Source organism: Mesoplodon densirostris, chromosome 18 (assembly GCF_025265405.1).
Source record: "Mesoplodon densirostris isolate mMesDen1 chromosome 18, mMesDen1 primary haplotype, whole genome shotgun sequence".
In the NCBI taxonomy this organism is placed as follows: domain Eukaryota; kingdom Metazoa; phylum Chordata; class Mammalia; order Artiodactyla; family Ziphiidae; genus Mesoplodon; species Mesoplodon densirostris.
The window spans coordinates 42546443-42563221 of NC_082678.1; the positions used below are offsets into that span (position 1 = coordinate 42546443).

General features: G+C 53.3%; 1 protein-coding gene across 2 annotated transcripts in view; it reads right to left on the reverse strand.

Annotated features, from left to right (window-relative positions):
* The window catches only part of NTN1 (netrin 1), a 192001-nt gene that overhangs the window by 66238 nt on the left and 108984 nt on the right, over positions 1–16779 (reverse strand). For both annotated transcript variants that reach the window (XM_060082377.1, XM_060082376.1), the window contains exon 3: positions 428–616. In XM_060082377.1, the coding sequence (XP_059938360.1) occupies positions 428–616 (189 nt within the window). The remainder of the gene's footprint in view (positions 1–427; positions 617–16779) is intronic.

Sequence of the window (16779 nt, forward strand, 5' to 3'; positions counted from 1 at the left end):
CGACATCACAGTGAAGGTGCGCATCTGTGTCAGTGTCGGGGGCTGGAGGCGGGGGAAGCGGTGCGCACACATCCAAAGAAATGCATCTGCTTGGTTTTGGTGAAAGAGAGTCCTTTGTGCCGACGGTAAGCCCGGTGAACATGACCCCCGCCCTGTGGTATGCGGCACACCTGTGCCGACGGAGGGGGCGGGGCGGGGCCCGGGAGCCCTGCACCCTCGCGGGGACCCCACCTCCTTTCTTCTCCCGGAGCCGTTTCTCCACTGCCCCTTTGTTCCGACTTACACCTCCAGATACCTGGGAGGCGTGCGTGCGTGCGTGCGTGAGATGATCTCAGCGTGGGGACTAGAAAAAAAGAAACACCGGAGGAGGAGAAGCGGGGGCGGGGGGGGGGGAGAGGGAGGGGCGGCCCAGGCCCGCCCCGCCTACCTTTGCAGGCCTTGCGGTGGGTGATGGGCTTGCCCAGGTCGCGGTAGTAGCCCTCCTTGCAGTAGTGGCAGTGGCGGCCAGCCGTGTTGTGGCGACAGTTGAGGCAGACGCCTCCGCTCTTGCGCCCCGACAGCTTGTAAAGCTCCATGTTGAAGCGGCAGCGCCGGGCGTGAAGGTTGCAGTTACAGGCTACGGGAGACAGGGACGCGGGTCAGGAGCGGAGTCAGGAGGGGCGCCGGAGACCCCGTCCCCCCAGCTGCCCCTCCTCCACTGCCCGACCCTGAGGCAGCCTTTCTTCCGGGAGCTTTTTCCTTGGCTCTCCTGTTTGCATTCATCAGCGAGTATTGACCACCTGGCAGTACCTGAACCGTCGCCAGCCGGCTGCTTCCCTCTCCAGTGGAGAGCGTTCACTTCCTTCAAAGGATCCCCACTCCCCCCGGCCCGCACACCCATCACACAAGTCAGAGCTGGGAGATGCAGCTGGCATCCTCCTGGCGCCCCAATCCTGCTTGCTGTGGGCTGAACTGTGTGTCCCCCCACCCCATTCATGTGCTGAAGCCCGAACCCCAGAACCTTGGAACGGGGCTGTATTGGGAGACATCTTGGTAGAGGACCTATCTTGGAGATGGGGCCTTTAAGGAGATGATTACATTAAAATAAGGACATAAGGGTGGACCCCAGTCCCATCTGACTGGCGTCCTCTTTTTATAAAGAGGAAGTTTGGACACGCAGAGAGATGGCAGGGGTGCAAGTCGAGGAGAGAGGCCTCAGGAGAAACCAACCCTGCCCACACTTTGCTCTTGACTCCAGCCTCCGAATTATAAGAAATAAACGTGTGTTGGTTAAGCACCCCGGTGGCTGCCAACTTATCACCGCAGCCCGAGCAGACACTTGAACTGCTTCTGAGCAGCACCTCTACCCGCGCACGCTCCCCACTTCCCTGAGCTCCAGCCACTGGGCTGGACTCTCCTTTTCCCACGCGTCCTCCTGCCACTGAGGGCTCGGGGCCCCGCTGCACCGTCTCCCCTCCCACCATCAACTTGCATGACTTCCCACGGCGTGGTGGCCCACACTCCTGGCTGCTGGGTCCTCTGGACAGGCCCTTAGCATCCTCCCCCGGGGCCTCCTCCTGACTAATCCTGCTTCCCTCTGCCTGTTCCCCACATACTCCTCTGGACTCAGCAACCCTTTTCCCTCTGCTCTGACGCTGTCCCCAGTCTGCCTCGTTCACCCCTCACGGCAGTGCCCACCTCTGTGCTCCTGTCTCCCAAATCCACATTGCCGGCTCCTGCTTTGGGGTCTCTATGTGGACCCTAAGGCGCCTTCCCCAAACCCATTCACTGCTCTCCATCCATCAGGCCTTGGCCCCTCTGTCACCTGAGCTGAGCCCTCCAAGCTCCCGACACTCTAAGCAGAGCAGGAGTTCTAAGCACGTAGCTGAAGATGTCCAGCACCTGTTTAAAATCTTTCAGGGGCTCCCCACTGAATAAAATCTAAATCATTTAACACGGCCTCCCAGGCTCTGAATAAACGGGTCCTGCTTCTCCCCCCCCCCCGCTGTCATTCTGATCATCCCCCTCTCTCCTCTTATGCTTCAAGCTGTATCAAACTTTGGCAGTTTCTGGAGCATGGCACGTGTGAGGACCCCTCACCTGTCCCCTCTGTGGCTTTGCATTTGCTGTTCCTTGCCTCCTTGGACCCTCTGCCCTCAAGCCCCCTCCTCATCGGCCTGCATCCTTCTCAACCTCCGTGTCTTGGTTTCAATGTCACATCCAGGCTCATCTTCACCTCCGGCCAGCCTGGCTTGCACACAGTGGGGGTCTGAGCTCCCTAGGGATCCAGCACAGCCCCTACACAGCCCTCTTCATACCACCCTGTGACACTGTTCCCTGCTTCCTCTTTAGGCTTCTGACTCCAGCTTCAATCTGGCCTAATCTCGCTCACTCTACAACACGATTTGCCCTTGCTTTTGTGCCAAGCTTGTTTTAAATCACATTTTATGTAATTGTTAAAGAAATACACGCTTAATACCAGACACTTGAAAAACAAAAGCAGAAAGGTAAAAAAAAAAACAAAAAAAAACCACACTCAAATCTCCACCAACTGCTGTTAATGCTGGGTCTCTCCTTGCAGGCTTTAATTAACATGTGCTCAGCTGTGGAGCTATTTAATTCTTTCCTACACACGTGGATCATACTTGTGCCTCGCTTCCAAGCCAACTTTCTCATAATGATGAACATTTTTTTATGTCAGATAATGTCCTTCATAGTTTTGAAAGTCCTCCCCTGTATGCATACACGAAATGGGCTCCTTGGAATCAGAAGCTGATGCAGTTAAAAGCAGGGTCTTCCCAGGTTGGGCAGTTATGTCCAGTTTTTCACTATTACGAACAACACAGTGGTAACCACCTTTGAACATGCACATCTGTACTCTGCTCTGATGAGTGTCGTACGGTAAATTTCTCAGGGCAGAATTGCCAGGTTAAATTTTGGTGTTCTTAACTCGGGATCTCAATTGCCCTCAAGAAATGCTGTCCTAGTTTACTCCCCCACCAGCAGGATATGAGAGTTCCTATTTCTCCACACCCTAGAAAAGAATAACAATATGCATTTGGTATCAGCATTCTTTTTTTTTTAGCCTTTGCCAATTCATCTAGAAAACACACACACACAATTTTAATTTGCATGGCGTGTCTTTGATTACCAGTGAGATCGGACATTTCTCCATGTTTGTTTTTCTATTTATATTTCTTTTTGTGTGTGTATGCATTGCCTGTTCATGCCATTTGCCCAAATTTCAAAAAAGGTGGGGGTTTTTCTTACGATGTCTAGTGCTCTTATAGACAATGGATTAAAAACCATTCGTCTTTTTTATATCCAAGCTGCAAATATTTTTACCAGTTTCTTATTCACATATTCCTTTTGTGATTTAAAAAAATTTTGCCTCTTTAATTTTTCTCTCTGATGTTATGATAAGCTTCTTTAAATATTCTTCCTAGAATCACCCTCCAAATCACACACAGTTTACAAGTAGAGATGGATGAGGGCTCTAGAGGAGATGCTGTGTGTGATACAGGAGAAAAGACCTCAGCTTATGCCTGAAGTCTGGAAGAAGCATCCAAAAGCCAAATTAAGCCAGATAATGGACTCCCAAGAGCCTTACAAGTATCCCCTCATCACCTCCGGCCCTAGGGGCTGAGTTCAATCAGGTGCAAAGAAAGTTCAGCTACGCCCTGCCCACCAGCACAGGGAAAGATGCAAGTTCATTGTCACTGTGGAATCACTCAGCCAGCCTAGGGTGAGAGGGGGCTGCTCAGAGGGATCAAGCAACCTAGGACCACCAAGCCAGTAAACAGGGGTCCAGGACAAGAACCCAGGTCTCCTGGCTCTTGGCCCACTGCCCCAGAGGAAAGGACCCACATCACTGGAAGGAACAGCTGGCCCTAGACTACAGCTTAGAATCTGGATCTTTCCTACTAGGACAGAAGTCACAAGGATCTGGAAGAATCACCGGGGCGTCACTTCCTCAGGCCTTTTGGGTACAGGAAAGGCCTCAGTAGCTGCATCTTTTGACCCTTCTCGGAGGCAGATGCTAAGCCTGCATCCACATCTGTCAAGTCAGTCCAGCTGTTCCCCCATTCCCTCCTCGGAGCTCAGCAACCCCCTTCCCCACCCCAGGGGGAACCTCTGGTTGGTGTCTCTCTTCCATAAGCACCTTACACCAGCAAAAGCTCTTCCCAAACAACTGGTCACACAAAAGAAAGCTCAGAGGCCGAACATCAAAAGACAGGGCTCCCCCCGCCCCCGCCCCGTCCCCCTCTTCTTGGAGCTGTCAGGGGACATCAGTGGCAATTGCCCACGCTCAGCCTTCTGCAAAGTATTTTACGGCTTGTTTTCTTTTCTCTTTGTTTTATTTTCTCTGCACAAATGGAAAAATGCATCAGGCAAAGCAGCTCACATCTGGATCCCTCGGCTCCACACAGAGCGTCGCCCAGCTCCCAGCCTGTGCCCTGCCCCTTCCTGGGAAAGACACCTTAATCCCTCACGCCTTCCTGTTTATCTGCTGCCTCTCTTGGAGGCAAAAATATTGGGTATTAGTTTCATGATCAGATTTCAAGGCGGGAAGGAAAGGGAACGAAGAGGTCAGCCCGGGAGAGGAGGGAGGGCAGAGGGCAGCACAGCTTGTAAGGAGCCCCTCGAGGTGCTGCGTCCTGTCCAGGGGTCTCCCAGCCACCCAGAGGGAGCTGATCTGGCCTGGCCCCCAAGCTCTGTGCCCTCCCCTTCAGCTGTCACGTGGGGATCGCCAAGGACACATCACGCGTGGCTGCATTTCAGACCCAGGGGCAAAAGGTGGGTCAGGAGAGACGGAAGCGAGCTCCCCATCCCCCCAACCAGGAACCTGGCAGGGAGATTTTCCTCTCCCCTCAAAAGGTCCTCTAAGTCTTCTTTTAACATATGCCCGTCACCACCATTCTTTAAGCGTCTACGAACGTCTCCCACAAACCTGGATTGTCCAACCCCTCACTACCCCCAGGGAGTTCAAGCAACACACATGCAGGCGCTCCGGCTTCGTGCCAGGTCCTGTGCCACAGGCCGTGACGGAGACAGGGGCTCCCAGTCTCACAGAGGGAGGGGCAGGTGAGCATTCGCAGCAGCAGCTCTTAGATAAAACGGGACAGATGCTCCCCTCAGCCGTGTTGGTTCCTGGAGGACAGCGACAGTGTTTGCCCTTATCCTCCAGGCCAGAGCAGACCTCGATATATTTTCATTATACAAATGAGAGAGAGTGCAAAAATAAGAAAGCAAGAGAGAAGATGGATGGGTGGATGGATGGATGGATGGACAGGTGGATGGAGGAGTGGGTGGCTGAGTAGATGGATAAATGGATGATGGATGGGTGGGAGGATAGACGGATGATGGGTAGATGAATGGGTGAGTGCATGGGTGGATGGGTGGATGGATGAACGGGTGGGTGGGTGGACAGATTAGGTTGGTAGATAGGTAGAAACATAGGACAGATGGAGGACTGTGTGGTCTGCCAGGATGCCACCCTCCACCAAGGCACAGCCTCGTGGCATTTGTGACTTTTTTTTTTTTTTGCTTTGAACTACTTTAAACTTGTCCTGCTGCTTTAACTCATTGATTTAGCTCCTGTCTGCTCAAGCAGACTGCAGGAGAAGAAGCCACATTAGGATGCCCTGGACTCCTCCTGGGACCCCGTACACAATGGGGACGGAATCCGCATCCACTGGTTTGATGAGTTTACCAGACACAGATGCTGGCCCTCTCCTGAAAGGCCTGATGAGCTAAGCCCAAATCCTGCCAGGGCTCTCCCAGGCCCAGAAAGAATCGGCAGACGTTGCTAAGCCGGATCCTGGCCGTGTCTCTCAGCAACTCGGGCCCTGACTCCCCTAAACTTCATGTGGCTCAGGGGTTCTTGTGCAACAGGACGGGCCTTGGGCGATGGGCCCCCTCAGAGCTCTGGGCTTGGTGCAGGGCCCTGCCCCCCCTCCCCGCACACAGGATCGATCCTAACATCCTCCCCTGCCTTCTAGGCCAATTCTTTCAAGAAGGTCACCCAGGTTAGTTCTGCCGCCCAGCAGGGAACTTTGGACTTCTATATCTGCAGCCGAACCGCCCCACATAACTGGCCCACGTTTGCTCCATCTGCAGGCTTGGGGGCTTTGTAGGCAAGAAACCAGCCCCCAGCCCTGGGCTGCCCGAGTGCCCGGGAAAGCGCAGCTCTCAGACCTACCGTGATCAGTGACGCATTTCCACAAGTCCAGTCCACCGGGGCGGGTGGGGACACAACGGGAGCTTACAGGGTGCGGGGCAGGGGCCGCTTCCCTCACCAATTCCTTTGCTAATTCGGTCTGTGGCTGCCGGGTGAGGGCCACAAGACCTCCTCAACCACACAGAATGTTCTGAACATTCTGGGTAAGGGATTAGAGCAGCGGTTCTCAACCACGGGCAGTTCTGTCCCCCAGCAGACATGTGACAATGTCTCTACAGACATTTTTGGTTGCCACAACTGCCAAAGGAGGTGCTACCAGCATCTCGGTGACAGAGCCCAGGGATGCTGCTGAACGTCCCACCAGGAACAGAACAGCCCAGAGTTACCCCGCCCCAAATGTTAATAGCGCCAATTTGGAGAAAGCCTGGGTTAGAGAGATCGTGACTCCCCCCCGCAGGGTAGGCAAAGCTTTACACCCTGTGCTGCCGCCTCTAAGAGCAAACTCAGCAGCTTCAAATGCTGCCCAGGGAGTGACAGACATTTGTTTCTTCAACAAACACCAGCTGAAGCCTTTAAAAGGGCCAGATTCTGGGAATTCCCTGGCAGCCCAGTGGTTAAGATTCTGCACTTTCATTGCCGAGGACACGGGTTCAATTCCCGGTCGGGGAACTAAGATCGCCCAAGCCGTGTGGGGCGGCCAAAAAAATAAATAAAAATAAATAAAAGGACCAGATTCTGGTGTGTGCATGCAGGGGATATGGCGGCAGACAAGACAGACACTTGCCCTCAGGGTGCTTCTGTCTCAGAAGGGAGATGGACAGCCGTCTGGGAACCACACAGTAGACCTGGAATTTCCAACTGTGCCCAGAGCTGTAGGGACTGATGGTCGAGAGGCCATTCTGCTGGAACCAGGTGGACAAGGCAGGGCCTGAGAAGAGAACCAGAGCACAGACCAATATTCTTGCTGGCCTTGCTCCAACTGCAACATGCAGATGGGACCCCTAGGAAACCTGTTCCAATGCAGATTCTGATTCAGAAGGGCCAGAGCGGGGGCCTGGGAGTCTGCATTTCTAACAGGCACCCAGGCACTGCCACTGGTGGTCCACAGACCAGCAGCAAAGGTTGGTGGAATTGGCACTAAATTGAAAAGAAATCAGTGGGAATGGAAGGCACTTTGGAGAGAGAGCCCACGGGGAGGTAAAGGGGAGAGTTTACAGTGGGGTGTACGTGATGGAGCAGTGGGGAGAGGTCTGGTTTCAAAAGAAACTTCTGAAATGATTAGTTCAGAATAACAAAAATATTTGGGTTATTTTTAAGAGTTTGGGGCCGTTTGTATTTCCTTTTATTTATTATTTTGCTACTCTACTTGGTATACTGTTTATTTAGAAGTTGTTTGACCCTTGTTTATAAATGTTAAGTATTCCGCCCCAGTGGTGGCTTCTCTGAGCTCAGTTTCAGCGTCCAGTGAGATGACCAGGCTGAGATGTCACCGCTCCCCACACACCTGGCTCCCGCCAGCACCTGCGGACACTGAACTGGGCTCTCAGAGGGCTCCTTTTGGGACAGGGGCTGAGGCAGGACCCACCCAAGCATTTCTGGGGCCCCTACCCTTTCATGTCTTACAGGTGAGCTGGGCATAAGAGAAATGATCGCTCATGTAGATAAATCTGCAAAACAGTCAAATCCCCGACTATAGGTTTCATTTTACTAATGGCAAATCTGGTAGCTCATGGGTTTATTTATTCACTCAGCTGATATTTACTGAGCACCTACTACGTTCCAAGCACGAGGCAAGGTGCTGGAATAGAACAGTGGGCAGGACAGAGGTGGCCCCCACCCTTACAGAGATACCTGGTATGAAAAAGTCCGGTTAATGCTGCTGTCACTGTCACTTCACTCCAAGGACTACCCCTTCCCCCTGAAAACAGGGCTTAAAGGTTGTCACCAGAGACATCAGCTGCCCATATAATGCAATGGTGACCAGCTGGGGTGAGCCAGGGAGACTGCGCGGCCGCTAAGACACTAGAAGCATCTCACAGGAGCCATTTGGTTCCAGCCAAGGCTCAAGGGCTTGCAATCATTTGTGGAGTGCCTCGTGTCAACTTCAATCTGAAATAGTGTTGGAATGCACCACCTAGACATGGCCAGGAGAACTGGACAACTCGCTTGTCTAGAAGAAAAGTCAACAAGTCCATGCTGGGTGTGACAGTGCCCAGGTGAGTTGAGGATGTGCCATGGGACTCCAGGGAATTCCCAGAGAGAACACGAGAGGAAAGACGTGACACCTCAAGGCATAAGACGGGGCCACCAATGATACCCCCCGACATTGCATGCTTCGCACGATTGCTTGTTCATTTCTTCATTCAACGAATATTAACAGAGCTCCTTCGATGTGCCTGCCTGAGTTGGGAAGCACAGCCGGTATAGGGCTGATATCACTGCACTTCACCCTTTCAAGACGATGCCCCCCTCTTCCTTCTCTCCACTTCTGGTTTTCAATCCAAGCCACCAATCCCCTCCCAAGACCCCACCATGGGATGGTTCTCAAACATGGGTGCGCAGAATCACCGAATTGCCTGCCCAAACAGAGACAGCTGAGCCCCAGGCCCACGGGTTTCTGGTTCAGTAGGCTGTAGGTGGGGCTTGAGCACCTGCACTGCTCACAAGTTCCCAGATGATGCTGATGCTGCCTGTCCCAGGGCCACACTTTGAGGACCACTGGTCCAGAACGTGCAGAGGAGAAAAAAGATGTGTGAAGGCAAGGACCTAGAGTCTCACACGTGAGTGTAGTTATGATTAAACGCAAATGGCACACAACTGATACAACATCACAAGGCTGCAAGGACGAGAAGCAAGAGAACTGGACCTGATTTGGGAGAGCTGGGACCTAAGCGCTAGTCCTGGCTCTGCGGCTCACCCAGGTGTGTGCCCCCGGAAAGCCCCCTTGGCCTCTCTGAGCCTCCGTGTTCTCTTTGGAAAATGAGGACATTGGGTCTGATGATCTCTGAGTTCTTCCCTGGCCCTAAAAGTCTATGGCTGCGTGACACCAAAACTCCTGGAGATAAGGGGCAGATTCTAGCCAGCAGGGAAGCTTTCAGGAGTTCAGGAGGAGTGTGCTCCAGCTGCAAACTAGCCACAGGTGTGGGACTGAGTGGGGCGGGTGGCAGGATGGCAGGAAGGACAGTTAAGACCATTCTCAGCTGGCGGGCAGGTCAGAGACGGGGCATATGATGGAACCACAGCCCTGAGGGGTCATCCTGCAGATTTCCACAAGTTCAAGGTAGAGATGGATGATGGGGGCCTTCAGCAGGGGAGCAGCCTCAGAAGGGGACTAGCTGATAGGAGTGCTGACCACCTGGTCCAGAAGGACTGAACCTCCAGGGTACTGGGCAGAGGAAACCATTCTGAGGGAGAAGGTGGTCCACCTCGGGGCATGTGGGTTGGGTGGTGGGTTGATGGGGGCACCTTGGTGAAAAGACTTCCGGGAGGGTAGTTAGCCAGAGGGAACTTCCCTGGGGGTGGCTAAGAGTCCCCCTGAAACCAAGTTCTCACAGGAGGGGCCCACCGACCTCTCTGGAAGTCTCTTTGATGGCACCTCCTCTTGGGAGACAGAAGGCCTGCAAAGCCACAACACTTTTTTTTTTTTAAGCTCCAACTTGAAAACAAAATCTCTGACTCCAGACCTGTGCTTTATCTCTGATATCAGAAACAGAATGGACAAGAGGTGGATCAAGGTGGTAGGAAAAATGAAAAGGAAAGAAAAACTGGGAAATGCTTTCAAAACCCAGTCCCCGGTGTCCGTCCAGGAGGCTGGAGCTCCTAGCAGCCAAGGAAGGCTTTAGATGGTTCCTGATAAAGTCCCAGGAGAGAAGTGGCCTGTGTTTGTCAAGGGCTTAGAGAGCTTTAGCCGAGCCTGCACACAAAGGGACCCTCTGTCAACAGTCCTTCAGGCCACTAATAGGGCTGAACAAACACCAGGGTAACAAGCTCTTCACACCTGTGGGGCTTGGGAAAGTCCCGGCTCCTTTGTCAAGACAGCAGACAAAAGAGCTGCTGGGAGCTGTCGTCCCCACCCAGCCAGACCCTCCTGGGCTTCTGGAGCAGGGACTGGGGCGGGAGCCGGGGGCGGGGGCGGGGGGGGGGGAGGGGGATGGGGGAGGGGGGGAGTGGACTACATCTGAGGTCTGCGAGCAGAAATGTGAACTACAGTTCACAGTGAGACGGCGGATGAACAGGATCCCCGTGCACAGGCGGCTGGTGAGCGGACGGGAGGGGGCGTTTCGTGGGCTGGGCTGGGGCCACGGCGGGATGCGGGGTCACAGGGTGAGAGGCCTGGTGGCTTTCTCCCCCGAGGTCTGTGCAGGCGACCGGCCCCTCCCGAGGGGACCGCACAGGGCCATCCCCCGAATCAGCTTGACCTCTCCGTCATTTTTTCCACTGACTTTTTTTCCTCTGTAAACATCGTAGCTTTTTCTTTCCCCTGCCCTTTTTTGGCCGCTGCACCTTCCCCGAAGGCGTCTCCTAGGCTTTTTGCTGCCGAGGGATAACTCAGGGCTCCTGCCGCACAAACATCCTTCTCTCGGTGGAGGAAATGCCGGGGACGCTTTGGTGAGCCGGGAGGAGCCGTCTCAGTTCTTTGTCTGCAGCCCAGCGCCTCACATCCTCCCTTCCCAAGGCCCCGCCCCGGGCCGCTCCCTCCGGGACCTGAGCCCCGGCCCACTGTGTGGCCTTCCCAACCCCAGTCACCCCACCCCCAACCCCAGATCCCTCTTCCAGCCCTCCTCTCACCTTGTCACTACCCTGTTCTGGAACCTTCCGCGGCCACCCACTGACTACAAGATGCCAGCTCCCTTGCCCTCAGGGGTATTGGTTTCCAAAGAAAGGTCCAGAGACTAAGAGTCTTGCTTCTCCCTTCTAACAGGGCCGGCCCTGCATGAACACCTCACCACCACACCCCCGGCCATGCCCAAGATCCACCAGCCCAGTAGGGAAAGGAGATGTCATCTTCCGAAGGGCTGCTGGGGGCTTCCAAGTTTTACTAGTTTACCCTCTTGTCGCAGAAGAAATGAGAAAAACGAGGCCCCAACAGGCAGAGAGACCTTGCCAAGGACCTGGAACTCGTTAGGGAGCTCTTTCCAGACCTCCAGTGCTGTGAGGTGGCATGGCCGTGGGCAGAAAGAAGCCCGATAAACCCCGTGGTTGCTGGAATTCAGTCCCCAAGGCCGAGACTTTTCAAAGGCGCAGAGGGTGAGCAAAACTCCCCCAGCAGCTCTGCTTGCTGCGTGAGACTCTCTTTCCTTGTGGCCTCCCCACCCTGCCCAGATGCCTGTCTAGCAGCACGGGGGCTGCCTTCCAACCCGTGTTCCCCAGAGGTGGTGTACACTGTCCCAGTACTTTATTAAACAGACGTATGAGGGCTGATTTGCCGGCCGCGCCAGCCAAGCCTGGCCCCTACTCCTCGGGGTCATTTCCCATCTGTAATGGGTCCCATCGCCGAGTCTGGTACATGCCAGGCTGCAGACTCCAGCGGCTGGCAGCAAGGCGGTTTAATGACTTGCAGCCGATTCTATTCCCCTGACACCAGGCAGCAAAACACGCGATTCCCGGTACACCTTTCCCACTTCCTTCCCCACCGTGCCACGGCCGTGCACTTCTCTGCTGGACCAGTTTCTGAATTCAACTCTACAGTTAACTTTGACTTGGGCTGGAAGCTCCGGAGACCAGCCTCGGCTGCAGCCTACACTGCTCCCAGGGATGCGACACTGCACGTGTGAGCCCAAGAGATGGAGGTTCCTCCAGTTTGTGGATGGATGGGGACAGGCTGAAGCCGGGGTCCCCGTGGGCCCCTTCTGGTCAACACAAACGTTATTTCTCGTTTCCTAATGCACTTTCCAACGAGGGTTGCCAGATTCAGCAAATAAAAACACAGGACGCCCAGTTCAACTGGAATTTCAACAAGCCCTTTTGAGTGAAAGTCTGTGCCAAGTATTGCAGGGTGGTCCTATCCCTGTCACCTTCCGGATCCCCATCAAACTTGTGCTTTGCCCAAGATATGTGATTCAGCACAACAGCTTTTTATCAAAGGTAGCTCTGATCTTCTTGGCACCTGAAAATCCCGGAAGAGGTTAAGAGGGTCCCTCGATTCATCAGGACCAGGAGGGAAGGGGACTGTTTGGGCTTTTCTGAACTCCAAGGGTTGTCTGATTCTCCAGTTCCTGTGTGGTCTGTGCCAGCCTGTCCTGCCCTAACCACTTCTCTTTCTCCATCAGCTCCGTGGGAACAGAAATCCCCTGCCTGAGACCACGTGGAGATGTGAGAGAAGGGAAAGACCCTGCCCATCTGAACCCCGACCAGGGTTCTTGGCCTCCTTAATCAATAGAATTTGATAAGAAGCCAGACAAGAAATGCAGACAAGGCATAGCACAGGGAGATCAGCTCGGTGCTTTGTGACCACCTAGAGGGGTGGGATAGGGAGGGTGGGAGGGAGACGCAAGAGGGAGGAGATATGGGGGTATATGTATACGTATGGCTGATTCACTTTGTTATAAAGCAGAAACGAACACACCATTGTAGAGCAATTATACTCCAATAAAGGTGTTAAAAAGGAAAAAGAAATTCAGGCAAGGCTTTATTGGGACTCATGCTGTAGCACAAGGGATGGAAAACAAGTAACAAGGGCCCTTGCTCGCTCCCCGAGAGGGAGGGCAGGCCGGTTCCTCATATGGGGTGAGGGTGGGGATGGGCCCAGGGGTCGGGCCAGAGGGGTGGCTTAGGTAGTCCTCCCATCCCTTTGGGGGTGCTGTGTGGAGGGGGCTTGTGCAGTGCCCTGCTTTTGCTCCCCACTCTTCAGAAGTGGCAGTTGGGTTCTTTTGGTCTTTTTGTATCTTACTGTCCATAATTTGCCCCAGCTGTGCATTCGTGCAGTTATTTTTAGTTCCTTATAGTTTCTTTGTATTTTGTTGCTTGAGGAGTCCAGATGCAAGCACTGCAGCAAAGGGTCCCAGGTCCCCAGCTGTCTCATGATGACCCAGAAAGTGCTCCTGATGGACACCACCACCAATGCTGAGCAGACAGGCCACCGCTCTGTCCCCACGAGGCTCTCCAGGGGCCCGGTGGTCCTCAGCATGCCCCAATATCATATGCAAAGATCCCACGTCGAATCTCGCCACCGTCCAGGGAAAAACAGGAGGAGAAGGCAGTTATGATCAGAATGGCTCAAACTCTTTACCCAAAAAGGTCCATTTTCATCAGAACATGCTTTGTGGTAGAACCGATTAAACTCTGGACCCCAATTCTGAATCCAGTTATTTTAATCAAACCAGTGGGTATAATTTGTTTAGACACCAGTCAAGAGTTGATGAGATCACAATTAAAGACTTTAAATAAACACCAGGTCACTGGAGGATGTAGGTGGCCTACCACAGGACAGAGGGAGTGACAGGGAACAGCTGATTCCAGCTGACCTAGAATGGGCCGCCCCCAGGAGGGAGTGATCTTGCTGTTTCAAGGCAAGTAGAGGCATTCAAGTAGAGGGACACAGTACAGGAGACTCTGGCTCTGAGGAGGAGGGCGAACCAGGTAAAGTCCCTTCCAACTCAGCAACCCTAAACGGAGACACAGTTCCACCTCTGGGCTTGGGAGATTCTTCCAGGTTTGAGGCTCCAACTGGACTTGTTAACGTTCTTTTTTTTTTTTTTTTTTTTTTGCGGTACGCGGGCCTCTCACTGTTGTGGCCTCTCCCGTTGCGGAGCACAGGCTCCGGACGTGCAGGCTCAGCGGCCATGGCTCACGGGCCCAGCCGCTCCGCGGCATGTGGGATCCTCCCGGACCGGGGCACAAACCCGCGTCCTCTGCATCGGCAGGCGGACTCTCAACCACTGCGCCACCAGGGAAGCCCATTAACATTCTTATGTGTGAGTTAGTGGAAGGGGTGTCCTGAGAAATCCTCCAGTCTGTAAATGATCCTGAGTCAGAAGGAGACAGCAGAAGAACTTTCAGCAAACGTGGGGGATTTATTTGCAGAAAACAAATTCAAATGGTCCTTCTGAAATGAGGTCCCATGTTATCAGCTATAGCTCGGTAAAACAGCCCGGGGATGACAGCCACCTCCTCCTCGCGGACAGATGACGGCTCCGCAGCTGAGCATCTTCTGAAAGGGCTCTCGGATCAGCACAACGACAGCAGGACAGCAAGGGCTTAGCTCAAAACCAGCCACTCTCTCGGGGTCTCAAAGGCTTTAGGGCAGACCGATCTTCTGCAGAAATGCACCAATGCAGCTGTCTGCAGCTGGCATCTCTGTGACGGCTGGTGCCAGGAAGTTCTTGTTGTTGAGCATTTTAAACATCTCCCCTGGATTTAGGAATAATCCATCCCAGTGGCTTGCTGGCTCTGTTGTGCTGAGGCTCCCAAGGAAGGATCACACAAGAGACTGGCCCTTACAGGAAAAGGGAGGGAGCGCCTTCTGTCTCCTCCTCCAAATTGTTTTCAGTGCCAGTAGTGTGGCCGAATGCCTAGCTCACTAACAAGCAGAGAGGTTCTGCTGCACCGCTCTGTCTCAGCACCCAGAAGGCGTGGCTGCTGAGGGTCCCCCAGATGTGTCAAAAACCCCTTGGGAACTCCAGCCCCGCTAACCAGCAGGGTACAGGAGGCAGGAGGTGGCTGAACTCTTTTGCTGCTTGGCTTCAGGACTGAGTCCCACAGTGTTAACACAAAAGGCTGTCCCCTCCTTCAGGCCTCACCCCCAGGTGGGCAGGAAAGAGGGTGCTAGAGCACTGATGTGTCCAGAAGGGGTGAGGGAGCCCTGGGAGCTCCAGAGAACAAATGCCAGGCCACGGCCTGAAGGATGAGGCGCACAGGCAGAGGGGCGCAGAGGGCAGGAGGCAGAAGTTGAGGGCGGTACTCAAAAGATGGAATGGCTTCCACCTGGCCATCGAGAAGCATTTTGGCCACTACGACTGTGACAGGGGAGTCTCCTGGAGCTGTGTCTATGCACCAAAGTAGCACCAGACACCCACAGCTGTCATGACTCTTCCCAACCTCCCCCGAGGCAGGGATCACGAAGTCCCTCCTGGCACCTTACTAAGCTGTGTCCCCCTTACTTCCTCATCGTGGAGCAGCAACACTGCCCTCAAGGCATGCCACGGAGGTGAGGGATGCGCGTGCAGGGGCGTGGAGGCCTCCAGAAGGGGCCCCAGCCCTAGACAGCCCAAGCTGCCCGACTAGTGACTTCAGAAACCATCTCCCTGAAAAGGGGACCCTCCAACACTGTTGGTGGGAATGTAAATTGGTGCAGTCACGATGGAAAACAATATGGAGGGTCCTCAAAAAACTAAAAATTGAGCAATCCCACTCCTGGGCATATACCTAGACAAAACTATAATTCGAAAAGATACAGCCCCCTTATGTTCATAGCAGCACTATTTACAATAGCCAAGACACGGAAGCAACTTAAGTGCCCATCAATAGATGAATGGATAAAGAAGATGTGGTACATATATACAATGGAATATTACTCAGCCATAAAAAAGAATGAAATCATTCCATTTGCAGCAACATGGATGGACCTAGAGATTATCATACTATGTGAAGTAAGTCAGACAGAGAAAGACAAATACCATATAATATCACTTACATGTGTAATCTAAAATATGACACAAACGAACTTATTCATAAAACAGAAACAAACTCACAGACATAGAGAACAGACTTGTGGTTGCCAAGGGGGAGGGGAGGTGGGGGAGGGAAGGATGGGGAGTTTGGGATTAGTAGATGCAAACTATTATATATAGGATGCTAAACAACAAGGTCCTACCGTAGAGCACAGGGAACTAAATTCAGTATCCTGTGATAAACCGTAATGGAAAAGAATATGAAAAAGAATGTATGTATATGTATAACTGAATCACTTTGCTGTAGAGCAGAAATTCACACAACATTATAAATCAACTATACTTCAATAAATTTTTTTTTAAAAGAAAGAAACCAGGCTTCCCTGGTGGCGCAGTGGTTGAGAGTCCGCCTGCCGATGCAGGGGACATGGGTTCGTGCCCCAGTCTGGGAAGATCCCACATGCCGCGGAGCAGCTGGGCCCGTGAGCCATGGCCGCTGAGCCTGCGTGTCCGGAGACTGTGCTCCGCAATGGGAGAGGCCACAACAGTGAGAGGCCCGCGTACTGCCAAAAAAAAAAAAAGAAAGAAACCATCTCTTTACCCCCCTTCCTCTCCACGGGAGGCGCGGATGGAAAACTAGCACAAACCTACTTGCTCTTCAAAACGCCCCACAATGTACAAAAGTCACAAAATAAAAAAGTGAAGGACTAGGTCCCTAATCTTACATACTTTATCCACCTGACATCTCACAAAGAGCACATGAGTCAGGCCCTCTCATGCCCATTTTACAGGTGAGGATGTCGAGGCTCCAGGCTGAGCCCCCATGGCTCCCAGAGGGGAACTGGAAGGGAACTCTGATTGGCTCCAGCTCAGAATCCTGGCATCGTCCTGCTTTCCCAGCTGCAAAAGGTGGGGTTTAGCTCTGCCCCCTGGACTTCCACCAGTGATTTGATTGGCTTTGTAACCAGAAGAGAACTATTTAAGGCACAAGCTAGGCTGGGCTGGGCAAGG